At 37.3% G+C, this 26915-nt stretch overlaps 1 protein-coding gene across 3 annotated transcripts in view; it reads left to right on the top strand.

Annotated features, from left to right (window-relative positions):
- The window catches only part of Pja2 (praja ring finger ubiquitin ligase 2), a 91056-nt gene that overhangs the window by 24481 nt on the left and 39660 nt on the right, over nucleotides 1–26915 (top strand). For 2 of the 3 annotated variants that reach the window (XM_070036026.1, XM_070036023.1), the window contains exons 1-3: nucleotides 7092–7231; nucleotides 24296–24411; nucleotides 26155–26355. In XM_070036026.1, coding sequence (XP_069892127.1) covers nucleotides 24381–24411; nucleotides 26155–26355 — 232 coding nt within the window. In that variant the 5' untranslated portion in view covers nucleotides 7092–7231; nucleotides 24296–24380. Of the gene's footprint in view, nucleotides 1–7091; nucleotides 7232–24295; nucleotides 24412–26154; nucleotides 26356–26915 lie in introns of those variants that run through there. The other variant, XM_070036024.1, reaches the window with a different exon arrangement.

Genomic DNA, 26915 nt, shown 5'->3' with positions numbered 1-26915 from the left:
TTCAGAGAAATTCAAAACAAGATTACTTCCATGAAATAAGCACAATATGCCATTAAAAGGAACAAAATCATAGCTATTAAAATCAAGGAGGAAAAAATTCAATAGAAAGAATTATAAAGTTTAAGAATTATCAAAGAAACTTGGACAACAGAAATGACAGGATGATAGGGAAAATGTAGGAAGGTATCTATAGAGCCAAGAAAATACACTTTCTAGGGAAAATTCCCTAGATTCAACAAGTTAAATATTTATTCAGAGATGTACTCATTACCTATCACTTGAAAAAAAAGAAGACCTACTCTTAGAATAAACTGTAAAATTTCAGCACATAAAGAACTTGCGGGGGTTAGGAAGGTGGCTCAGTGGTAGAGCGCTTGCCTTGCATGCCTGAGGCCCTGGGTTCGATTCCTCAGCACCACATAAGAAAAAAAGAAAAAAGCCGGAAGTGGTGCTGTGGCTCAAGTGGTAGAGTGCTAGCCTTTAGCTGAAGAGCTGAGGGACAGCGCCCAGGCCTAGAGTTCAGTCCTCACCACCGGACCCAAAAAAAAAAAAAAGAACTTGGGGTCGGGGGGAAAACCAGGTCATCTACAGTATCATTGAGAATGATAAAACAGAGGTAAAACAGACAAAGTTTTATTATTTGTTACAAAAACTGGTTCTGATTTGAGCTACCCAGAATTACTCACAATGTCACACTGCAAAACTCAGCCAGTGAGAGAATGTCTGCCTTCACCATACACAGGAAAGCAGAGCTCAAAGAACTCATGGGAATTCAGGGAAACCATCATTGCAATCCCCAGCTTCAGTGCCATACCATTACCATCTCACCACACACAAGCCACACCCCTAACTCTGCCTTTGAACTCAAGACCAGACACACTAAGGGCTTTCTCCACAGCTGCTGGAGAGATGGTTGGCAGCTTTGAGTTTTTGAACCATGTTCTTTAACAAGCAAGGCAACTCCTCTCCCTCTTGAGCTATATACCCCCAGACTCCTCCACTTGGCCCCCTTTTTGTTTGGAGATCATCTTTTGCTAGTTTTGCTTGGAATGGTCTAAACTCTCTCCATCCTCCTGCCTCTGTCTCCCAAGTATTTTGGATTACAGGAGTAACTTTGATAACTTTGATTTATGATACTCACTTTCACCTTCCAAGTCTCATTTCTGGGCCTCCAGTTTAGGAAAGTATGTTAGAAAGTTTTAATGAAGGCTGAAGAAGTCAATCTATTATTGTCTACTCCAGCACACAGCCTTTTCTTTCCATACTTAAACATCTACCATATAATGGCACTTAGACTGCACAAAAGAGGAGAATCAAAATCTTGTCATTGATGAACCAATTGCTCATCAACTCTCACTTCTCAATTGATGTCCTGTAACCCTAGGCTTCTCAAAGCCTCAGCTGCATTACAAGCACCTGGGGAGTTCATTTTGTACAGATTATAGGGACCTACCTTTAATATGTCTCATTCAGTTGGGCTGAGATGCAGCTTGTTGTACAGCTGACACAGATACTACTTGTTCAGGGACAGTTTTTTTTAATTTTAATTTTATTGTCAAGGTGATGAATGCAGGGGTTATAGTTACATAAGTAAGGTAGTGAGTAAATTTCTTATCTAACTTGTTAACCCCTCCCTCATTTTTCTCTCTCTCTTTCCCTCCTCCTCAATCCACACCCCCTCCCCAAGCTGTATAGAATATCCAACATGTTGTCTTGTGACTATCACTGTTGCATTGGTCCCCCTTGTCCTTTGTCCCACCATTTTGTTGTTCCCTTTCCCTTCCCTAATTCAGATAAATGTTTATTAATTACCCAGGGTACCAAAATCAAATACTGTGACAACAGAGGATAAACGATAGGGGGGAAAACAAAAGAAAAAAATAACTTAGTACATTAAAAACAATAACAACAAAGAAAAACCTCTTGTGTCCATGCCTTGGAGTTCATTTTGCTTAGCCTCATCTTATATGGTCATAGGTACATAGCTATTGAGCTATTCTGCTCATCTGCTAAGATTATTCTATACATATACTCATTATTAATAAGGGAAACCATAGGATCTATGTTTCCTTGGTTCTGGCTTATTTCACTTAATATGATTTTTTTCCAAGTCCTTCTATTTTCAGGGACAATTTTTCAGAGCCACAGATAAAAATATATAGAAACAATGATGTCACAATCTGTAGTTGGTAAAGTATTTCTGATCTCCTCTTTTGACTATTTCATGTCCCATTTGTCCTCAATCACCACTCAGCTGCTCAAAGTTCCTTCACTATCCGCCAGTGAGCATTACCAGAATGAAGTTTGAACACATGACTGGAAGATGGCTGTATCTTTGCCAACATGTATTCTTGAACTTCAGCATAAAACAGAACTGGTTTTCCATTCCTCCTTTCTTCTACTCCTAGGTGAACTATTTGTATTACAAAGTCAGCTTCTACTGTATTAAACCAGAACATTTTAGTCTTTGTTATAATCATGTTCTTAATACATGACTTCTTATATGATGGAGATATATACAACACAGTGGAAAAGCTTTTGGTTTAAAAGAAGCTATCATTGCAATAATTATTAGGAAGCAGGTGCAATGTGTACAGTCTAACTCCAGGGAAAGCACATTTGCAACAGAATAGTATAGCTACTGAGTGTTGAGGAAAATATAAAATGAAATAGATGAACCTGGGCAAGAAATGGCTATTTACAACTACAAGTGAGACACATACCAGAAGCTTGGGACTGCAAATGAATAGGAAAATGAACTTCTACTAGACCTTAAACTGAGTGATGAAAGGCAGAGAAAGGTTTTGATTATAAAGTCCTTATAAACCAAGGACTCTGTTTTCCAATCTACACCTAATGTCCTTGAAGTAGTGACCATTATATTGAAAGAGACAAACATGGAGGTGAAGAAACAGAATTAAAGTAGGCTTGGTAATTAAATGGGGAAAAGAATATGGTTTTGAATATGGCTGATGTCTCATAACACTGCCTGGAAGGAAAAATATTAGGCCTAAAGTTATCAAACTAGGTTTATCAAACTAGGTGCATTATCAATCACCTAAAAGTCTTGTGAAAATGGAACTGGGTTCCAAACCTACAATTTCTAATTCAGATCTGGGGTTGAACAAGATAATTTACATATTTTTAAAGTTCCAAGGTAATGCTGATACTGTCAGTCAGGATCACTATATCAACACATTTTTAGTGGGGGTTATTACGATATTTTGTAACTGTACATATTGTGCTTTGACTATAACCATTACCCTTCCTTTTCTCCCTTCCTCTTTCCAAAGGTCTCCCCTTCCTTTTCCCAAATACTCCCCCTCTACATTCATACTCCTCCTTTTTCTTCTAAACTTACATAAATACATATAAGAGAAAGAATATTTGTTTATCTGAGTCTGGCTTATTTGATTTAAAATGACAAAAGACTACACATAGAGCTCCCCTACAACCCAGCAATCCCACTTCTGGGCATTTACCCAAATGATCACAAACAAGGCAATACTAAAGCTACCAGCACAACTATGTTTATTGCAGCATTATTTACCATAGCTAAGATATGGAACCAACCCAGATGCCCCTCAGTAGATGAATGGATCAAGAAAATGTGGTATATATACAATGGAATTCTATGATTTCATCAGAAAGTATGACATTGCCCCATTTGTTAGGAAATGGAAAGACTTTGGAAAAAAATCATATTAAGTGAAGAAAGCCAGACTCAAAGAAATATAGGCCCCAATTGTTCCCCTCTTTGCAATAATTAGTATCTATCTAGGATAATTTTATCAGCTGAGCAGAAAAGATCAAGAGTAATGTATATATGATCATATAAGATGATGCTAAGTGAAATGAACCTAAGATATGGACACGAGTTCTTTCTTTGTTGTTTTTGTTTTTAATGTGCTATGTGATTTTTTTTGTTTCTTTTGTATGTTCTTCCCCCTATGGTATATCTCCTGTTGTCACTGTACTTAATTTTGTACCTTAATTTTGACCCATTGAAACAATGATACCCACAAGACACTATATTGGAAATGAACTTTACAACCTCAATGGGAGGGAAGGAGTGAGGGAAGTGGGGGGGAGGGATAGTGGGAGAACAACAAAGGAATGGGTAACAATGCTTGAGAAGAAATGTATTCATTGCCTTACTAATGTAACTGTAACCCCTCTGTACAGAATCTTTACAATAAAAATAACTAAATAAAAATGACAACATCCAGTTCCATCCATTTTCTTTTTTTTTTTTTTTTTGTTGGTCATGGGGCTTGAACTCTGGGTCCATCCATTATCTTTCACATAATATTTTGTTCCTTTTTCTGAGTGAATAAAACTCCATTGTGTATATATACTACATTTTAAAGTCTTTTCATGACTTTGAGTATTATTAATAGTGCTGCTATAAACATCAGTGTGCAGGTATCTCTTTTGTATGGTGATTTATGTTCCTTTTGGTATATGTCCTGAAGTAGAACAGCAGAGCATATGGTAGTTCTTGTTTTAGTTTTAATTTTTCTTTTTAAATGGAATATCCTTACTGATTTCATAGTGGCTACACTAATTTCCAATCTCACCAATGGTGTCTAAGTGTTCCGTTCCTTGCCCATCCTCTATTGTTTTCTTGAAGATAATTTTTCTAAGAGCATGAATAGAATTTTGGTGCCATTGTGATTTGCAATTTGGGGGTTGCTCTTCAAGAATTGCATAAAACAGTGCGATTTCTCAAACCTATTGCCCTAAGTAGTGCCTCCCAACTATGGAGTAATCAACAATAATATATTAGTTTACTAACACATGCTATTATTTTTATAGACACATACTTATACAGAATCTAAGCTAATGTATTTCGTACTTTAGGCATGGTATGCTTTATATTTCCAATTTAGTCTATACAATAATGTGTAAGTATTATTACTTTTGTGTATTTAAATAAGATTCAAGGTCAGAAAGGTTAGTAGGTTGCCCAGAAGTGCATAGCTATAAATACAGGAGCCAGTATGAGAATGTGTATGTTTGATTCTAGAGTACATGCTTTCAAGCCTTCATCCCAGCATTTTTCAAGGAGTACTAGATTGCTTGTGATACCTGGCATGACCTGTGGAATTAAAAACAATGACTCATATATTGAGGAAATATTTGCTATTTTGCTTCTATTTTTCTCTTTTGATGACATGATGATAAAAATGTCATTTGAGTTCAGTGTCTTTAATGCATGTCCCATGCTTGATAATCTACCCTTTCAATAGAGGTTTCAAGTTCAGTAGGCAGTAGTTCCTAAGTAGAATTTTGAAACATTATTTTCTTCATTTTTCTTACAACTACTTTCATCTTAGTGGGAAGATGATGCTAGCTTTCCATGTACAGTACGTCTTTCTGAAAGAAATTGAAGGAATATACACTCAATATAAATGAAATAGTACCGAAAGTGGTATTCTCAGATCTGTCATGAAAGATTGTAATATGAAAAAATCCTGTCCCGATGGGGGGGGGGGGGAGGAGGATGGGAAGGGGAAACAAAGGAGGAGGCTACAATGCTTGATATGTACTCATTATCTTGCCCATGTCATTGTAACCCCTCTGTACAGTATTTTCACATTAAAAAAAGAAAAAAAAAGAAAAAAGAAAAAATCCTGTCCCATAAAGTAGGTTAATACATAAAACCAGACCTTTCCGAGAGAGAAATTAGAAGAATGTAACGCAAATAGGAAGTCTCAAGTAGGGAGTGACTTGCATAGATAAAGTTACAGCTCTTAGAGAATGTATAAAGACGGAGAGCAATATGAAGTGTGAATTTTGGGGGGGGGGATAAAATATATTCTTCAGGGGAGGGCTGGAGATGAAGCGAGCGGGTTTACAAACTGTCTAGTTCATTCTCAGCTTGTGGCTCTAGTAAATGTGGGAAACATTATTTTCATCAACAGAAAAAAAAAATACTAGCTTACTCACTGCCATCGAAGGACAGCGCAAGAACTGGGCTTTCCTTCGTGCTGGTGGGGAGCGACCAGATAACTATGTAGCCTGTCCTTCGGGGCCTAGGCCAGGGGGCTGGGGCGGGGTGGGGGGGAGTAGGGGGTAGGGAATGAGAAAGGAGAGCAGGACTGAGATCAGACCAGCAGACAAGTTTCTGGATGAAAATAAAAGAAGCCATGTGCGGAACGAGAAATACAATGTGGTTCACCGCACGGTCCCGGGGTTTCGATCACACCGGGTGCAGGGGTTCTGGTTGCAGGGGAGAGGAGCTGTCACTCCCCAGACCTAAGCGGCGTGACGGGCTCCGCGGGGGGGGGAGGGAGAGGCCTGCCCCGGACCCCGCCCCGCCCCGCCGCGTCGGGTCTGCGGCGGGCCGAGGGTGGGAGGCGACACGCCGAGCCGAGTCCGGCCGGGCCCGTGGGCACGCCCGCCCTGCGTCCGCGGCCTCGCTCCCCGGCTCCTAACCCGGACTGCACCCCAGCACTGCGACCGTTAGGTCTCGGGCCGACCGAACGTCGACCGTAATGCCTCCATCTTGGTCGCGACCGTGCGTAATTTCCGACAAAGTCTAACTGCGCCAGTCCTTCGCGCAGCGAGCTCCCTACACCCCCGCGCCGGGGCTCGGGCCCTGAAGCCCCGCCCTCTGCTCCCCACCCGAGCCACAAAAGGACGTGCGGTCGCGGCCGCGTCGACTGTGCTCCGCCCCCGCCCCGAACGTCGCAGTGCTGCAGGGGAAAAGGGGGTGGGTGTACTTTTTCCGCCTTTCCGCCAATCGGCGAAGTCCCTCCGAGCGAGCTGGGGTGTGCACCGAGAGGAAGAGGCGACACCAAGTCTTTTTTTTTTTTCCCTTTTTCTGCCACGTCCCAACCACTGACGTGAGCCCACTCCTCAGCATTCCATTGGTTGCATGTCGTTTTGCTCCGCCTCCGCAAAGGACTGTTAAGTGTATTGGTCAGCAATGTCTAGGAGGCGGGACTTAGAGACTCCGCGGCTCAGGGGGCGGGGCATGCCGCCGCTGCCCCTGCTTCCGCCGCCGCCGCCGCCGCCGCTGCTGCCGCTGCCGCCGCTGCTGCTGCTGCCGTCGCCGCCGCCGCCGCCGCCGCCGCCGCTGCTGCCGCCGCCGCCGCCGCCGCCGCCACAGCCGCCGCCAGCCGCTGCGCGTTCGGCGGGGGAGGAGTCGGAGGCGGAGAAGAAGGCGGTGGTGGCGGGTGGAGGATCGAGCGCTGTTCTCGCTCCGGAGCCGCTGCACATTTCGGTGAGGGGAGTTTTTTTTTTCCTTCCCCCCCCCGCCCCCCAGTCTTGTCTCGTTCTGGTTGTCGGGAAGGTGGGCTCGGTGGCGAGAAGGTGATGCCTCAGCGTCTCAGTCTCCTAGGCCCTCCCGGAGCTGGAGCGGGCCTGTCCCCGGCCCAGGCGCCGGCCATGGTGGGTGGGGTGGGCCGCTGCGAGAGGCCTGCTGGGCCTCCTGGGCCCTGTCCAGCCCTGGGGGCCGCGCTGCGGCCGGGGGCCACCGCGTCCGCCTCCGCCCCGCAGGGGGATCTCGGGAGGGCTCCCGGCTGGCCGCTTCTTCCCGTCTCCATTTCTGCTGTCCTTGGTGCCCGAGCCAAGGACCCCTGCCGGGCGTCCCTCAGTCCCGCGACCCCTCCACCGTGTGCGCCTCCCCCCCTCCCCTCCCGCCCCAGCGCCTTGCGGGCCGCGCCGCCGCGGCTGGCCGTTCGCGGTCCCCGGCTGGGCCGCGGCGGGTCCTGCGCCACAGGCCCGCGGCCCCCTCCCTCGGAAAATCTTCCGTTGCGTCGCGCTCGCTGCGCCCGCCGCCTTCGTCTTTTCCTCCCCCGGATCGCCCCGGAGGCTCGAGGCCAGTGTGCGCGGCCTGTCCCGAGTCACGGCGGAGGTGCCTCCCCCTCTGCTAGCTAGCTTGCTCGCCCCGGCCGCTTCCCCAGTAGCCATGGCAGGTCAGGTCCAGCCTCGGGTGGTTGTCGGCACCTTCCCTTCCGGCCGCCCTGAGATGGCTGGGTTGGATCGTCTTTTTGCTCACATTCAAAATGGTGAGTTTGAAGCCTCTCGGATCAACTTGATGATAAGGGGAGGAGGTAAACAGTGGATCCTGGGAGGAAGAATCATCTGGGAGGTCTCCCCCCTCCCATCCCCCCCCGCCCCCACGCTCTAGGCACCGAAAAAAGACAATTTTACAGCTGCTTAGACACCGCTCCTGAGTCGGCTTGTTCAGAGAAGTTGATGATGCTTTCTCAAAGGCTTAATATATTCTTTGAATCACATGGGGCTACATTTTTTTTTCAAAATGGCAGTCACCTTTGCTGAAGAATACCGATCATTGGAAGATGATGTAAATAAACCTGAAAATAGCAATAAACGTCTGAGCTGCTTTTTTTTTCCCCCCTTCCATTTTGTAGTCGTCTTCTGGAATTCGCCCTGTTTTCGTGTGAAGTAACTTTAAAAAAAAATTACGGACATGTACGCTGGAAGTAAAACTCAACAATATACATTATCATTAAGTATACCGTGAATATTTCTTCATGCACTCCCCTATCTACAATGAACAATTTAGTATTTCTTTTTCAGAGTCCTTTAAGAAGTGAGCTTTAAGCACGTAAAACATAGGTAAAGTTTGTTTTCAGGAGAAAGTATATGAAGCTCATTTGTATAGCACTTGCTTTTTTGACTTAACTCTATATCTCTTGGACGTTTTCCCTATTTTATGTACTTAATTTATGTACTAATACTTTTAAAAGACTGTAAGTGCTGTTTCATCAGGCTGAATGGACAATATGTAACCATTCCCCGTTGAAAGACACTTAAATTTATTACAGTTTACTTTTTATAACATACTATATATTAAAGACTTTTATTTTATTGATGGATGTTTAATTATAAACTTTAAATACTTGATTTTAAAACTTTAGACAGTATGAGTGTAACTAGCTCTCACTTTCATCCCAAGTCAATTACTGTTTATTCAGTAAACTTTCTGTTTGTTTGCATGATAATTTCAGAAGTATAGATTCCTAGAAGTAGAATTGCCCAGGCAAAGACTGTATTTTTCTCTCCTTTTTATTCCTTTTAAAATATTCTGGATTAATTTGATATTTCTTCTAGCTTTTGATTCAAGCTAAAAATCCCCGAGTTATTTTCAGTGAGACTCTGTTAAAGTACTTAGGCTAATTTGGAGAAAACTGATGTCTATGAGTCATCTCCCCCAACCATTTAGCTGATACATGGTTTGATTACTGTCATGGGTAAAAACTTGTATAACATTTCTCTTACTCATTTCATTCTCATATTCACATACTTTTTTCTAACCATAGAAGAGCTATCAGGTTTTCTGTTTATGTGTTTAATTTGTGAAAATACTGTTTTATTGTTTTAATTTTTTATAACATTTTCCTTGTTGCTTTGCCCACTATGTACTACATAATATGACTAATAGTAGTAGCAGCTAAAATCATGGTAAAACTAGTAGATACAAACGTGTGTCCTGAAACTTTCTGATACATAACTACTATTAAATTCAAATATTTCCTTCTATTTTTAGTTTTCTAAGGTGATTTTATTGTCTTCATGTTTGTAAACATTTTAGAAGCCATAAATAGGAAGTTAGTTTTTATAGTTTTCTTTCTGTTTTTATTTTTTTGCATCTTTTGGAGTGGTTACATATGGGTATTGCCACTATTTCTTGCTAAATAATTTCCTTAAAAAATCAGCTTTTTTGAGGCTTAGATACAATATAATAAAATGTGTTTATTAAAATATTGTTTGTTTTGACAAATGTGTACTCCTGTGTCACTATTACCATGAGAGTAAATTATTTACAGTTAAGAGAATATTTTCATCTCTTTGAACAGTTCCTTCTGCCCTTTTGCAGTCAATCACTTTCACTCTGAGCCATTTATCTGGCTTTTTCTCATTCTAAATTAGTTTCCCTTTCCTTTTTAGTGTATCATGTAAATGAAATTATGTAAATATGTTCTTTTTGTATGGATTTTCCTAGCATGATGTTTTTGAGGATCATGAGTTTGTGTTTCAATTGGCAAGCCTCTTTTTACTATAGTGATAGCTGGTTTGCCTTAATTTATTGACCATTTCACCTATTTAAGGATATTTGGATTTTTTCCAGTTTGAAGCTGTTATTAATAAAGCTGTTGTGAACATTCATTTATTTTGAGTACTTATTTTTCTTGGTAAATAACTATAAATGGAATTTGTGGGATTGCATGATAAATTAACCATTTAAGAAACTACTAGACTGTTTTGCACATGGGTTGTCCCAGTTTACATGTCCACTAGCTTCCTTTGACACTTATAGTTGCTCTACATCCTCATTAACATTTGGTTATTTTACTCTTTTAAATTTTAGCTCTTTCAGGGGGCCCACAGTAGTAGCTCCCTGATTTTAAATAGCATCTACCTGTTGACTATTGATGCTGTGAATTTGCTTATGTCTTCATGAAGTTTCTTTTTGGATTTTTCACTCAGTAAAAAACAAAAAAACCGGTCTTAACATTTTAAGAATTTTGCATTTCTATCTATCAAGCTATATCTATCTATCTATCTATCTATCTATCTATCTATCTATCTATCTATCTATCTATCTATCAGTACTGGGGTTTGGACTCAGGACATACCCGTGTTATGTAGGTAATCTATTCCAAAGAGCCATTCTACAAGTGTGTGTGATAGTGTCTAGCTTTTTTGCGTAGGCCAGCCTGGATTATGGTCCTGTTGTTGTATACTTGTGACCTGCCCAATGCAAAATTGCACAGACCTCCTAATTTCTACAAATTTTGTAGTTTGGCTTTCATATTAGCTATTTTGAGTTTGTTTTGTATATGGTATATAGTAAACATCCAGGGTGTTTTGTTCTAGCTCCATTTGTTGGGAATACTTTCCTTTCCCCATTGAATTAGCTTTGTTGAAAATTAGTTGACCATATGTGTGCATCTATTTCTGGTCTATCCTTTCATTTTTACACCTGTCATTTTGCCAGTTCTATATTGTCATTATTTCTTTCCTTATAGTAAATCTTGAGATCAAGAGATGAATGCTTGAACTACCTTCTTTTGAAAAATTATTTTGGGTGTTTATTTTTCTTTAACTTTTAGAGGTATCTTAATTTTTGTCTACAAAAATCCTGGTATTTTAATATGGATTGTCATGAGTGCATAAATCAATTTGGGAAGAATTAACACCTTAATATTAAGTCTTCTGGTTCATGAACACTGATTTTTTAAAATATCACTTTTTTATTTGATTTCTAATTACTTTGTAGTTTCAGTGTACAGGTACAGTTCATAACTGAATATTTTTATAATTTTGATGCTATAATAATTTATTTCAGTTTTCACTTGTACACACACATATATACTTTTTGATATTGGTCTTTTGTAATCTTACTAAATTCAATTATTAATGCTAGTTCCTTTTTTTGGCAGGTTCCTTGCTATTTTCCTAGTCACATCTGTGAATTTTTATTTTTTCTTTTCAAATTTGCATATTATCCTTTAATTTTCTTACTGCATTGGAAAGACCTCCAATCTGAGATGCTATAGGATTTGTTAAAGTCAATGTCCTTGTCTTAAGTCTTGATTTTAAGAAGAAAACTGAGTTTTTCCTTATTAAAAGTTATTCAAAAATTGAACTTGAAATCTATTCCCCAGTGATAGTGCATTTGGTATGAGTTGGGTCTTTAGAGGACTCTACCTTCCTTCAGTGGGTTAGTGTCCTTTATATTTACTTTTTGCCTGTACTAGGGCTTGAACTCAAAGTCCTCCTGTTTTCATTTAGTGTTTTTTCTCATGCTTGACCCTCTTACCAGTTGAGATTAGCCTCCAGCTTTTTGCTGGTTATTTGAAGATAACAGTCTTTCAGATTCGTCTGTTGGGGCTAATGCAGAACCCTGATCCTCAGATCTCAGCCTTCTGAGTAGCTAGGATAATAGATGTGAGCCAACTGAAGATGGCTAGGATTGATGCCCCTTAAAAAAAAAGAAACAGTCCCCAGAAAACTCCCTTTCTTTGTGTGAAAACACAGTGAAAAGATTACTGTTTAAACAAGAAAACAACCTCTTAGCCTATAACTGTGAGAAATAAATACCTGCTATATAAAGCACTCTGTCCAATAGACTTCATTACAACATTCTTAATGAGAAAAGGGAAGTGGCCATTTATCTTTTAAGGAGATTACATTTAGGATTGTTGTATACTCTTGATAATAAATGCATTAGATGACTAGGAAGTTTCAGTCCTGGGTAGATGTTGAATTTGGTCACTGTTCTAGCTTATTTAGTTAGATGACCATTTAATTTATTTTCAGCCGGCTGTTAATACGAGAAATTGCATTAATTTTCAAATGTGAGTCACCTTGCATTCTTGTTAAAGCTTATTTGGTAATAGTTCCCATTTTCCTAAGTTGGTAAATTACATTTACTAATGTTTTTGTGAGGAAAGCAGGAAGGCTTGACTGGTATGCGTGTGTGTGTGTGTGTGTGTGTGTGTGTGTGTGTGTGTGTGTGTGTGTGTGTGTGTGTGTGTGTGTGTGTGTGTGTGTGTGTGTGTGTGTGTGTGTGTATATACTGCTTCTCATGTGTCTTTATTGGGTTGAAGTTTATTATTTATCAACTAAATTGTCATTTCATTATTTTGTATTTGTTTTTTAGCTTTATTGATTTCTACTTTTTGCTATTGCTTTCTGTATGCTTGGGTTCAGATTCCTCTATTTTTTTTTACGCACACATTAGTATAGGAGAGTTTCATGGTGACATTTCCACATATGTATACTGATATTACCTATATCACTATCTTCCCTCCCACTCCCCTTTATGGTAATTTCCTAAAAGTCTAGTTTATTGACGAGACTTTTTCCTTTTGAAACTTGCTTTAAGCTCACTCAGATTTGCTATATAAATATTTTCTAAGTTTTCATATGACTTCCACTTTGACCCATGGGTTGTTAAGAAGTTTCTTGTTTAATTTCCAAATATTTGGTGATTTTGAATCTCTCTGTGATTGAATTCTGAGTTTTTTCATGTTGTAGACAGATAACATACTCACATAATAATATATTCAATTTCTTATATATTTATTTTTCTTTTCTTTAAAATTGATATTAGCTGATGACATAAATTTCACAAGTATTGTGGAATAGTGATGCTTAGTTAAAGTCATAAACATTTTAACCTTCACAAGGCAAATTGTCATTATAATGGTCTATAAAGTTTGTGAATTCTGAGCTTTGACAATACAATTATGTCTTCCATATCAGGTGATACTTATATTTCTTTTCTTTTGCTTAGTGTAAGCTGCTCCTTCTTTCTCTCTCATTCCTCCTTTCCCATCACTGTCTTTGGGTTGCTTAGTTCATTTTCATCTATGTCCAGTGCAGCTTCATGTCCCAGCATTTGGCCAATCTTCATATCTATTTTTAATACATTCTTCAAATAATGTGTATTCAGCTATTTGGGGTTGAGTCTTCTAAGTATTAGGTCAAGTTGTTACTGCTTAGTAAAACAGTGTTCCCTTACTGAGATTTTGTTACTTGTTACCATGAGAGAAGAGTTGAAGTCTCATCTTATAATTGAGGGTTTGCCTATTTTTTGTTTTGTTAGTATTTACTGTGTATATATTTTGAACCTCTTGGTTTATACATATATATATTTATATTTATAATTTATGAATGCTATGTCTTGAACAGAGCTCTAAGTCATTATACAATGTCTTCCTTTATCTCTCATAATATTCTTCATTTTAAAGTCTACTTTATCTAAAATTATATAGCCTCTCCAGCCTTGTTTTGATTAGTGCTCACATGATATATCTTTTCATGTCCTTTTCCTTTCAATCTCTGATTATTTAAGTAGTCTAACTTTTATACAAATTAGTTTTTCAGTATATCTAGGTAATGTCTTTAAAAACATTTTACTCAATAGACACAGTCAGTATGTTGAAAATGAGCTATACAACTAGTGGGTAGGGACAGGAAGGGAAAACTAGGGAGAGAGTGAGAGAAAGGGTGACATTGTCCAAAAAGAAATGTACTCACTACCTGATTTATGTAACTGTAACCCTTCTGTACATCACCTTTACAATAACTAAAAAATATAAATGAAAAGCCCTTTTATTGGTGTATGTTGTACAAAATAATGTGATCCTCATCACATTTTCATACATCTATATAATATTCTTTGATTGTAGTAGAACCTATATTATTCTCTCTGCCTGTTCCTCTTATTCTTCCCTGATAGTCACCCTTTCACTTTCTATTTTTTTTATAATATAGACTCTGCATATGAAAGAATATGTGGCTTTGTCTTTCTGAGCCTGTATTTCACTTAACATTAGATCTGACTGTAGTGTCTTAAGCCATTTATAATAATTAATGTAATTATCAGTGTGACTGGAATTAAAATCCACCTTAGTAATTGTTTTATCTGCTGTGTGTGTGTGTGTGGGGGGTGGTTTTGGTTTTTTTTAAGATGGAGTTTCCTTATCTCTCCCAGTTGGCCTTAATATTCTGAGCTCAGGTGATCCTCTTGCTTCAGTTTCTGAGTAACTGGGATTGTAGGCTTGTTTCCACATCTGGGTTAAAACCTTTTGTTTTGGCATCAAACCTAGAACTTGAGATGGTAGGTAATTGCCACTGAACTATATCTCACCCATCTGTTCTCAGCCCTTTGCTTGGTTTATCTTTAGTAGTTGATAATAATTTCTACTTATATTATCTGTCTTTTCTTTAAAAAGTTTAATTGATGTTTCTGACTCATACATAGAATCTTAATCACAGACTATATTCAACTAATACCATTCCACTTTTTTATATAGAGTCAGTTCTCCAACAGTGTATTTTCAATTTCTCCTCACTACTCTTTGTGTTATTACTGCTCCACATTTTATTTTTTATATATGGTATAAATCCATAATACGTTGGAGTAGTTGTCTATTGGTATCCATGGAGATTTCTCCCAAGACTGCTTGTGAATATGAACATACATTGGAAGTTCATGTATCTGAAAAGGTAGAATATTCACCTACAATCTATCCACATCTTCCTTTATGCTTTAAATGGTTTCTAAGTTAATTAAAGTATAAATTCCATATAAATAATTATCTTGTATTATTTATTTTGATAATATTTTCAATCCAAGGTTGAGTACATGGATAAAGACCCAGAGATGAAGGAATATGAATTTTTAGACCTACACTCTCCAATGTGGTAGTTACGAGTCAGCGTAGCTGTTTGAATTTTAATATATTTACTTAAAATTTATTTTTTCTGTTGCATTATCCACTTTGCAATTGTTTGTCCTTTGACTTGAAGCGCCCTCTTTCACATTTCCTGCAGCTCAGATCTGCTGATGAGAAAATTTCTCAGATTGCCCATGAAATACTTTGAGTCATTGGCCATGTAATACTTTGAGTTGTTCTTTTGAAAGATATTTGCTGCATGTAGCATTTTTCATAATTTTTTTCCCTCATATAAAAGATAATGCCAGTTTTTAGTGTCTGTCTTGTTTTGCTCCTTTTCTCCCCTCCTCTCCCCTCCCTTCTCTGCGCACTATATCTGAAACTCTTTGTGTTTAAGGATAGTGCTGTACCACTTGTGGTATTTTTGTATTTAGGTGTGCGTACTTTGTTATTAGGTATCTCTAAGCTCATTGAGTTTCCTTGACTACAGAATACTTCCAGTGTTTGTTTGTTTTTACATTTTCATGTTCACATCTGTTAAATTCCTCATGTTTTCTGCTAGAATAGTCATATTTTATCAGGGTAATAATAATTTTCACTTTTTCTGATTGGTCCTATCCCTGGGTTTGTTTATTGCTTCGTCTCAACATTTTTTTTTAAGTTTTTTTTTTTTTTTTGTCTTGTAGTTTTTATTTTATGAATAGTGCTGTGGGCTGGTCAGTGGACTGGTGAATAGTTCTTATTCTGGCTGTGTCTGTGCTTCTTTATCTGCTAGGATCCTAATGTGGGGGAACTGTTGAGCTGGTTTAGATCCTGTTTTCACTCTAATCACTTTTTTTTTTTTTAATGCCAGTCTTTGGGATTTACCTTTGGGTTTGAGTACTGTACCTGGGGTTTTTGCTCAAGGCTAGTGCTCTACCACTTGAGCTCCACCTCTGGCTTTCTGCTGGTTAATTGGAGAAAAGAATCTTACAGACTTTTCTTCCTGGGCTGGCTTTGAACAGAGATTCCTAAATCTCAGGTTCTTCAGTAGCTAGGTTTACAGGTGTGAGCCAATGGCACTCTGCTTCACTGTGGTCACTTTTAATGCACCATTTACCATGTGCTTAGTGGCACCTGAAATATCAGATCTTGAAGTTACTACTCTGCCCTCAGCTTTTAACTTTTTCCTTGTGCCTATACTTCTGTAGAAAAAGTCTTTCTACTAGTTATCATTTTCCCCCAAACAACAGGCTATGCTTACTAGACAGGAATGAAGAGAGATAATTACTGTCTTCTTAACTCATGCTCTGTGTTTCATAAGCCACATGTCTGTCTTGTAAATAGGGCAGTGATCTGTACCTATTCCTTCCCATGATAGCTAAACTCTACCTCCTTTTCTTTTGTAGGTTTTCAGTAAGGAAATTTATAGATCCTTTCACAGTGCCAGGAGATCTCTAATGGTGTCTAGATAGGAGTCTGGACTATGGTCTTTTTTCAAGAGTAAAGGCCTTTTCCTTCTTCTCCCAAACCTTGAACACAATGTAGCACAATGATTGCTTCCCTTTTCATGTAATGTTAGCTTTTATTTTCTTCTGCAGGGGAGAAGGATTTAGTTAGGATTTCACTCCTTTCCTTCATTGACAGTTACTCTTTTGACATCATTGAAAGATGGCCTTTTGCCTCTCAACCTTTTTTCTCAGTCTGTGTGAGCTTTTAATAGAGAACTAAGGAAAAGATGTGTGAATAAGCCCCAACTTTTTACATTTCTGCAACTCTCAGATTTCTGTTCTTGTTTCTAGTTTATACTTTAGCAATTCCTGGGGCTTGAACTCAGGGCCCTATGTGCTGTCTGAGAGCTATGAGCTCAAGGCTATCATTCTTCCAGTTGAGCCACAGTTCCACTTCTTTTTTTGGTGGTATATTAGAGAGAAGCGCCGACTCACTGACATTCCTGCTTGGGTTGGCTTCAATTTGCCATCCTCAGATCACAGCCTCCTGAGTAGTAGAATTCCAGGAATGCACTACCAGCACCTGGCCAGCTGATATTTCTTAGCCATTTGTGTGCTTTGATAACTTTTACTCTTATTTTTCACAAGTGAACCAGTCTTTCTGTCGTTGAAGAGACAGGCCAGTTTTTCTTGTTTCAGACTAGATAGTTTGATGGCTTTAAGAAATGGGATTTTAATCATCCAGAATTTCTTATTGGGAATACTTTTCTACATTCTATACACTAGTTGAACTCTTACTGAGTTTTTTTTTCTGTATGTGTGTGTGAGCGCGTGTGTATATATATATATATATATATATATACACACACACACATACATACATATACATTTTAGTAGTACTAAGGTTTGAACTCAAGACTAGACCTTGTGCTTGCAAGGTATTCTGCTACTAAACACACACACACACACACACACACACACACACACACACACACACACACACACACACACACACACACACACACACACACACACACACACACACACACACCTTTTTTTGCTTTAGTTACTTTTCACATTTGTGGTTCAGAGCTGGCTTCAGACTGTGACACTCCTAACTATAGCTGGAATTTCAAGCATGCACCACCATTCCTAACTTGCTTGTTGTTGAAGTGGGGAAGGGTCTCACTCTTTTTGTCTAGACTAGCTTCAAACTGCCATCATCCCAGTTTCTGCTAAAAAGTTGCTGATATCCCATCTCAACAAATAAAAGGTAGTCATGGTGATTCACAGATATGTGGGAAGCATAAATAGAATATCAGCACAGGCATCATGGCATAAATGTTAGACCCTTTTTAAAAAAAATGACTAAAGCAAAAATTGCCAAAGTTTCAGGTTCTGAATTTAAACCCCATTACCACACACAGGAAGGAGGGAAGGGAAGAGAAGGGAAGGAAGGAAGAGAAGGGAAGGAAGGAAGGAAAAGAAAGGCAAGGAAATAGAGAAAGGGAGGGAGAGGGAGAGGGAAAGGAAGGAAGAAAGATCATACCATCCAAAGTTAACATAACTGAGAGGAAAGGTCTGAACTCATAGTTAGGGATTTTAAAAGTAAACATCTAAAGGACTGAAACAAAGATATTTGCAAAGGAATAGAAAGTTTGAATGACAGGGTTTAAGCAACTTCAGTTATATGACTTTTACATGACATCATATCTAACAACTGAAAACCACATTTGAAAGTGTACTGGCAAAATATTCTAATCTGGAAGTGGAACTGTAGCTCAAGTGGTAGAGCAATAGCCTTGAACAAAAAAGCTCAGGGATAGCACCCAGGCCCTGAGTTCAAGCCCCAGGACCAACAAACACCCAAAACACTAAAGCAATAAAACAAAAGTCCAAAGCCATAAAAATATCTCATTTTATGAGGGTTCACAGGATTTGAATTATATAGCTTACATTTTATAACCATTATGAAGTTAAACTCTAGCTTAGTGAGAAAAATAATTAGAAAGGCTCCAAAAAACTTGTAGATTGGATAAAAAAAAGTTACTATGGAAATTAGAAGACATTTTCTGAAAAATGAAATATTAAATGGTAGAATTTATGGAGTGCAATTAAAATGATGCAGAGAAGTGATTTTAAAGTGTTTTGAATAAATTAGTAATACTTGGGGAGGAGCAGAGGAAAGGCTCAAGTGGTAGAGCATTTGACCAGCAAATATAAGGTCTTACCCTATTATTTAAAAAAAAAAAAAAGATCTGGAAGTTAGTAGTGTCAAGTTCTTGAATGAACAACAAATTAACTCCCCCAAAATGGAGAAAGAAGGAAGCAGTGGTAGTATAAAAAATAGAAGGTAGTGGAATAAGATTTTTCATAGTTTATTGAGATTTCTATAAAATGAAGGTTAAGGAAAAACGAAGTAAACAAATGACTAAAAATAAAAATAAATGAGCAATCATTACAGATCCTACTGGTACTAATAAGAAAATTCAATAATTTTACTCTGACAACTTAAATGCAAACCTTTCTAAAATGAAAACCCCCAAGCTCAAAATAGTGTCACTGAAAAATCTTATGCTAATTTAAGATTTAATGGCAAATTCACACACAGATTCTCTCAGAGAATTAAAAAAAACAGTCGTCAGTATTTCTCAAGAAACCTGGCCAGGCTCCAGTGGCTCACACCTATAATCCTAGCTACTCAGGAGACTTTGATTTGAGTATTGCTGTTCCAAGCCATTCAGAGCAGGAAACTCTTTGAGTCTCAAGTTAAGCACAAAAAGCTGGAAATAGAGCTGTGGCTCAAAGTGGAAGAGCATTAGCCTTGAGCAAAAAGAGCTCAGAGACACTGCCCAGGCTCTGAGATCAAGCCCCATGACAATTACATGGCATACATGTAAGAACCTATTGGAAAAATAGCAAAAACAATAATGGCAGAGGGCTCAAAAGAGAGCAAACTGCCTGTCAAGATTGAAGCCTTAAGTTGAAACCTCAGTGCCTTTAAAAGGAAAATATATGAGAGTACCTCCTTTATGATCTTGGGATAGACAAGACACAAAATATGTACACTACATAAAGTTCAGAATTTGTCTTTGAAAACATTAAAGGGACAAGGCTCTCCATGGTTGAATATGTTCACAAAAAATCTTATTGATGATTTGCATTGAAAAAAATTATAAGTCACAGTGAAAAAGATAACCCCATTTTTATTTTATTTTATTTTTTTGTACTGGTCCTGGGGCTTAAACTCTGGGCTTGGGCACTGTCCCTGATTTTGTTGCTCAAGGCTAGTATTCTACTGCTTGAACCATAGCTCTGCTTCCAGATTTTTGGTAGTTAATTGGAGATAAGAGTCTCATAGAGGGGTGGGGGAGTGGGGAGTGGGGAGTGGTAAGCAGGAGAAAATTAAAGTCCCACTGACTTTCTGCCTAGGTTGGCTTCAAACCAGAAGCCTCAGATCTCAGCCTCGTGAATAGCTAGGATTACAGGTGTGAGCCACCAGTATTTAGCTTCTGTTTGTTTGTTTGTTTGTTTGTTTGAATGTATAGAAAGATGTGAGTTCTTCATGAATGAAGTCATCTAGGAAATGTAATAATAAACTGTGCTTATTATTTCAGAATGTCTGAGATTAAAAAGTGACAGTATCATGTTTACCATAGATATAAGAAAACCAACCTATTTCTGTTATGTTGATGGTGGGAAAAACTAATATCTGTTAAATGTTCAAAAGTTGGCACTTCAAATGAGTAGTTCAGCTTTGTATATACCTATGAAAGGTGAAAATAAACTTACGTTTATAGCAACATGAATTAATCCCAGAAATGTATTAAGTGATAGTAGACAGACTCAAATGAGTTTATACTGAATAATTCCACTTATAGGAAGTTTAGGGCAGAAGGAATTAATCTGAACTGATGGAAGGCAGAAAGTGATTTCAGTAGCTAGGAGTTAATGACCTAGAAGGTGCTTGAGAGAGCCTTCTACAATGATGTACCACCCAGAAAAACATATAACACATAAAATCATTATGTAAGTCTTCAGATTATTGGAGGGAAGAAAAGTAAAGGATTTTCTTACAAAACTTTTCAAATATCAAGTACAAGGAAGTGCAGATAGAGTTATCTTCTTGCTTCAGCATTTTGCCACATTCTGTATTTCCATTCACATCTCACACATGCTTTCTTTTGTAATTTGCACACATTATAGGGTTTAAGTTTATTTTATGCATCATTTTTATGGCATGATAAAATGAAATTTTATGTTTTGGTAACTGAAATGTCTTATTTCCTATAGATCCCTGGTTTTTCTTTTCACTGACATAAAAATAAATCTCTTGGTACTTTATTCTGAACTGATTTGATCTGGGCATCTCCTTGGAGGGTAGAATGAGGATGGCCCAAGCCTTTTTACTTGCATCACATTTGAGTCAGAGGTTTTCCTAATGAGGAGTAAGTTTGAGGAATACTTTTAATTTTTTTTTTTAATGAATTGGTAGGTTTCTTTCATTGTAATTTGTCTTTCGTTCCCTTTTATTTCTAGGAAATGAAAATCTTTACTGTTCTAATGTGTTGGGTATGTGCCATTCACCTCATTTATCGTGTTTCTCTCTATATAATATCTGAATTTTTTGACAGCTTGATGATTTACACACATTTAGCAAGTTAGTTTCTTTATTGTAACACATTAGAAGTGACAGTTTTCAATGTTGAAATGTAACATTTTTTATTTTCGATATTTCTAATGACATAGTATATGTTTGAGTTATGATTTAACGTAATTTTCACTCATCAATTTAGAGTTTACTGTTCCTCTTTTACAGTGGTGTGCAAAAGAGTAATATTTAAACACACTTAGCTGTCTTCTTTAACACCTTTTATCAGATTATCTTTATGTATTCCAAGAATATCAAACTCATTTCAGAGAAAGAGAGAGAGAGAGAGAGAGAGAGAGAGTGTGTGTGTGTGTATGTGTGGTGTATGTGGTGGTTCTGGGCCTTAAACAATGTACTCTTGGCTGGTACCCTATCATTGCAGCTACATCTACCTATTTGTACTCCCATCTCCTGTTTCATCCTGGGGCTTGACCTTGGGGCCTTGACATTGTCCCTAAGCATTTTTTGCTCGTGGCTTGTACAGCTCAACCACTTGATCCACAGCTCTACTTCTAGCCTTTTGTTGTATTAATTTGAGATAAGAGTCTCTTAGACTTTCCTACTGGGTCTGTCTTTTAATTGATCCTCAGATCCTCAGCTTTCTGAGTAGTTAGGATTACAGGAATGAGCCCCTGGGTGTCCAGCCTATTTGTACATTTTAAATTAATTACTGCCATTTGAACATGTCTCATTACCATTTTTACAGTTGTTCATTTATGGGGTTTGGTAGGTATGTATCTTAAAATTTTTCTAGTAACCTGTAACTTCCAACTAATAGGAATTGATAGTAGTGTATCACTTGCTTTTTACAATTAGGTTTTTGTTTTTAAGAAAATACTTGATAGTTTTAGTTTACAAAGAATAGGTCATCTTTTGGAAATGTCAAGAGGTTGGGGCAATGTCTTGTTTGACATTGCACATCATATCTCACCCCCTCCTGCTCTTGACTTAAAATATTGATACTAAGTTTACATTAATTTATTCTTCTCAATTTCATTAAATTCTATGCTCATGAATTTTAATAAATATTAACTATCACATGAAATTAAGATAATGCAGTATTAAACTTGCATTGCTCATTGAGATTGGAACTATTATTAAGTAGTTGTACAAAAGGATTGCAGTTGGTTTTAGTGATGGGTTGAATTGTTTATAGTAGTAACTATATCACCTTAGCACTTATTTATTGTGTAGCCATTAGTTAGAAAACAAGATCTCTTGGACAGTTTTTCAGTTGTGTGTATGTATAAGTAACCATGTATGCTTGAGAGTACAAGATATAAGAACTCTGCAGATAGAATATGGAACATGTAAGGAATAATTACAAGAACTGTACCAAAAGATTGAAAACAATTTGCAAGAGTGAGAATGTGGTTGATTCCAACATATATGAAACAGCCATCTGGCAATATTTTTCTTTACTATAAGTCTTGTGTGCTGATAAGTATATATTATCAAAAATTCTGTGTACATAATTGATTTCTTTTTGTATTAAAAATTAATGCAAGCAGACAAGTTGATCTTAAGAAAAACTTTAGGAAACATTTTTAGAGAATATGTCTTAGGTTTTCCTAAGACATATTCTAATGGAATTGAAAGAACAGAAAAGACAAAGACAAATTCTATTTGTTTCTTTTTAAAGACAGAGTAAGATATTTTTGGTTCTCAATGGGTAGTTTCACTGCTACAGATCCAATTGCTAGGTTAAAATTCTTTTGGGAGTTTGGTTGGTTTGTCTATCTTGTACTATCTAAAATTTTAAGTCATGGCTAAAGTAAGTGTTCTGATCAGGTAGTATTTAATGAGTATTAAGTGATAGGAAATGTAGGTTATTAGCAGCAGTTCTGATATTATCAACAAATAATAACCTCTATATTTGGATATTGTTATCTACTAGTTTATTGTCCATGTTGGTAATAAAAATAGATCTTCTAAAGGGAAAAAAAGATTACTATGATAGTATTAAAAATGAAACTATTGTACTGTCAGTTGGTAGAAGCCTAGAAAATCCAATAGAAAACACGTTTTTACATTGTATATGTATGACCCTCAGAGTAACTTAGATAACTTGTTATTCTGCAGTAAACTTAGTAGTTCTGTTTTATTATTTCAGATTCTGTAGGCCTGATATTCATAAGCAGCCTGGCTGAGTGGTTTTTCTTTTTTCTTTTTTGTCAGTTGTGGGGCTTGAACTGTGGGGCCAGGGTGCTGTCCCTGAGCTCTTCAGCTCAAGGCTAGCACTCTACCACTTGAGCTATAGCGCCACTTCAGGCTGAGTGGTTTTTAACTCAAGGTTTCTCATGAAGTTAGAGTGAAATTGTAGGCAGGGAACATAGTTATGGGAAAGATTGACTGAACTGACAGTAGAACTCAGTGACTTTTGGCACTTGATCACCACTTTGCATTGGACTATGAAGGTATGATCACATGATAAAGCATTTGGCTTCTTCCAGAGGCAATGAGCTGAGAGATAGCAAAGAGGAAAGTATAATGTTTTTTATTCTAATCTTACATATCACACATTGTTAGAGTTATCACATAATCTGTAGGGCCAAATAACAAGAGAAGATTATACTACTGAGCTTGCTTAAATATCAACTGGAGTTGTACTTAAGATGGCTACCTCCCCACCCCCATTATATTGCCAAGCTTCAAAAAAGCAAATTGTCTTATTTATTACTGACAGTTCCTGCCAAGAGCCAGCCACTTAGGAAACAATGCTTCATTTTTTTCCAGCTGCTGTTTTAATACATATTGTGTTAGCCAATATAATAGGCACAGTACATTGAGGTAAAAATAAAACAAGGCTTTTGTAAGTTTACTCAGAGATATACATCCCACATCTATGCTTTTCTTTTTTGTTCCTTTAAAAATAGTCTGTGTCAAACATTCTAGTTAAAGTGATAAAGTGATTCCTGCTAGGTTAGTATTTGGATCTAGAATTAATACTTTCCTGATCCTCTATTTTAGATAGTATTGCATCATCTTTGCCATTTATGTTTTGTGCTTTTATTACTAATCCTGTTCAATATGTTGTATCTTTGTAGGAATCTTTTGCAGCTCATCCATTGTGTGAGTAAACCTCAAACCACAGCCACAATTCTACTGAAATAGGCACACAGAAATTACCATATGTCTCAGTACACTGAAAAAGAGCCATCAGGTAAGGAAGGTGTCATTTCTTCCAAATTAAGGATTGCTTGTTTTTCTGTCTAGATACCTTGAGTACCATATATGGCAAATCATCATCTGATACATTATCTTAGTAAAGGTTAATTTCTAGCTTTTAGTATACAAGTAGGTAAATTTCTGATACTTTTTGATAGCCTTGGCTTCTGTTGCTGATTCCAATTTGGATATTATTTCTTTGGATTGGTTAATTTGGATATTATTTCTTTGGATTGCTTCTTAGATTATTGGACAAGTAACCTGGACATTTAATTTAATTTAGTTTAATTTTGTCAGTTATTAGAATACAGTCTCTACCTGAGGATTGCTGAGCAGATAAAATAATTTCACACTTGATATTGTATTATAAATACATTTCTTTCTTATTTGTGCTTGGAATTTATTATATTTCTTATTTTAATGTTAGGAAACAAATATGAAACTGTTCCACTTATTGACTATATATTATTTATTGTGAGAAAAATGTTTGATTCCGGCATAGCATATGTAATACATATTTGACTGGACAAACTTAGATGCTACTGTTTATTCAGCATTCAGTCATCAAAACTGAATATTTAAATTGTTAAAATGTTGGTAGCTTTTTTGAGGTAATATATAACATTCAATCATAGTTTTCAAAGATGGAATTGAATGTGTGTTACATTACCCTTAATCCTTTTCAGATAGATAGATAGATAGATAGATAGATCCCTCCTGGGACTTCCTCAGGGCCTGGGTACTGTCCTTGAGATTTTTTGCTCAAGGCTAGTGATCTTCCACTTTGAACCACAGAGCCACTTCCAGTTTGCTTGTGGTTAATTTAAGATAAGAATGTCTTGGACTTTATTGCTGGGACTGGCTTCAAACTGCAATCCTCAGATCTTAGCCTCATAAGTAGCTGGGATTGTAGGCATGGGTCTGTATTGCCTCACTATTAGATAATTTTATCTAACTTTAAGCATTGGACTATATTTGTATTTGTGGTATAAATACAATTTGAAGTGATTACCTGTAGCCTTTGACAAGAATGTGTTCATCACATCATGTGCTAATAATAAACTCTTCTAATGTGGATTGAATAATTATATGGAAGGTACTTGGTAATTTGGATGATCATTGTCTAGCTCATAAACAGTTTTGACACTGTAATAATTTGTCATATGCAAAATCTTTTCTGGTAGATTTCAGTATAAAAATCTAAAATCCCAGCCGGGTGCTGGTGGCTCACGCCTGTAATCCTAGCTACTCAGGAGGCTGAGATCTGAGGATCGCGGTTCAAAGCCAGCCCGGGCAGGAAAGACTGTGAGACTCCTATCTCCAATAAACCACCAGAAAACCGGAAGTGGCGCTGTAGCTCAAGTGGTAGAACGCTTGCCTTGAGCTGAAGAGCTGAGGGACAGCGCCCAGGCCCAGAGTTCAAGCCCCACGACCGACCAAAAAAAAAAAAAATCTAAAATACCTCAAAGGAATCAAAAGATATTTTGACACACAGAAGACCACCTACTCTTATTATATTTCTTATTTCATGTTTATCTAGTGTGAAGAATTCATTTCATTATGTTCAATTACAATCAAATGTCTTCTTATGAAATGTCTAAGAAAAATGTTTTACAGTAGTAGTAAAATGTACTTGATGTTGATATAATTTAGAACATAAGAGCTATTTGATTTGTTTAATAATAGTATATATGCTTTCCCCCCAGTAGTTGTTCACTCATTCATTCATTCATTTTAGTGATGGATCAAGAATCCAACAAGGGTGCTTGGCCCAAACCAGCAGGAGGATATCAGACAATTACAGGCAGGCGATATGGAAGAAGACATGCATATGTCAGTTTTAAACCATGTATGACCAGGCATGAAAGAAACTTAGGTCGGGCTTTTGATGACTACGAAGTATTGGAACTGGATGATGTTCCAAAGGAAAATTCCTCAGGTATATAACATGTAATTATATTAATAAATAAGGGTTTTTTTGTGTCTGACTATGAATATAGTTCATTTTATGTCAATAAATGCTATTTTAAATTTTTTATGGAACTTGATAGTACTTATATCATAATACTTATATTTACACAAATAATACTTATATTTACACAAAAAATAAATTAGAATATAGCCAATCACAAAAATGTAACTATAGTTATGTCACATCTGTTAGCTAGAAATCATTTTTCAGCCTCTACTCTCATATTATATTTAAATAACTTTTTTCAATATTTTAAGTAATTCAGCCTAGCTAGTTCATTTTTATAATCATTTTGTAAAATACCATGCCAAATAATAGCCATTTAAAATTTCTAAATTATTCAGTGGTTTGAAATGTGTGTTTTGCAGATATTCATGTTCTATTGCTATACTTTTTGGACTAGACTCAGTTTCTCTTTTTGGTTCTAAGCAAACTTGATATATCTAGAAAATTTTTTACTAGCCAGTAATTCCAATAAAGTGTTCTTGCAATTAAAGTTTAGTTATTTTATAACTTACAGATTCTTA

Source organism: Dipodomys merriami, unplaced genomic scaffold (assembly GCF_024711535.1).
Source record: "Dipodomys merriami isolate MVZ:Mamm:240054 unplaced genomic scaffold, mDipMer1.0.p SCAF_27, whole genome shotgun sequence".
NCBI classification, from domain to species: Eukaryota; Metazoa; Chordata; class Mammalia; order Rodentia; family Heteromyidae; genus Dipodomys; species Dipodomys merriami.
Note: the sequence above shows the minus strand (reverse complement) of the source record. Positions and strands in the feature narration are given on the sequence as shown.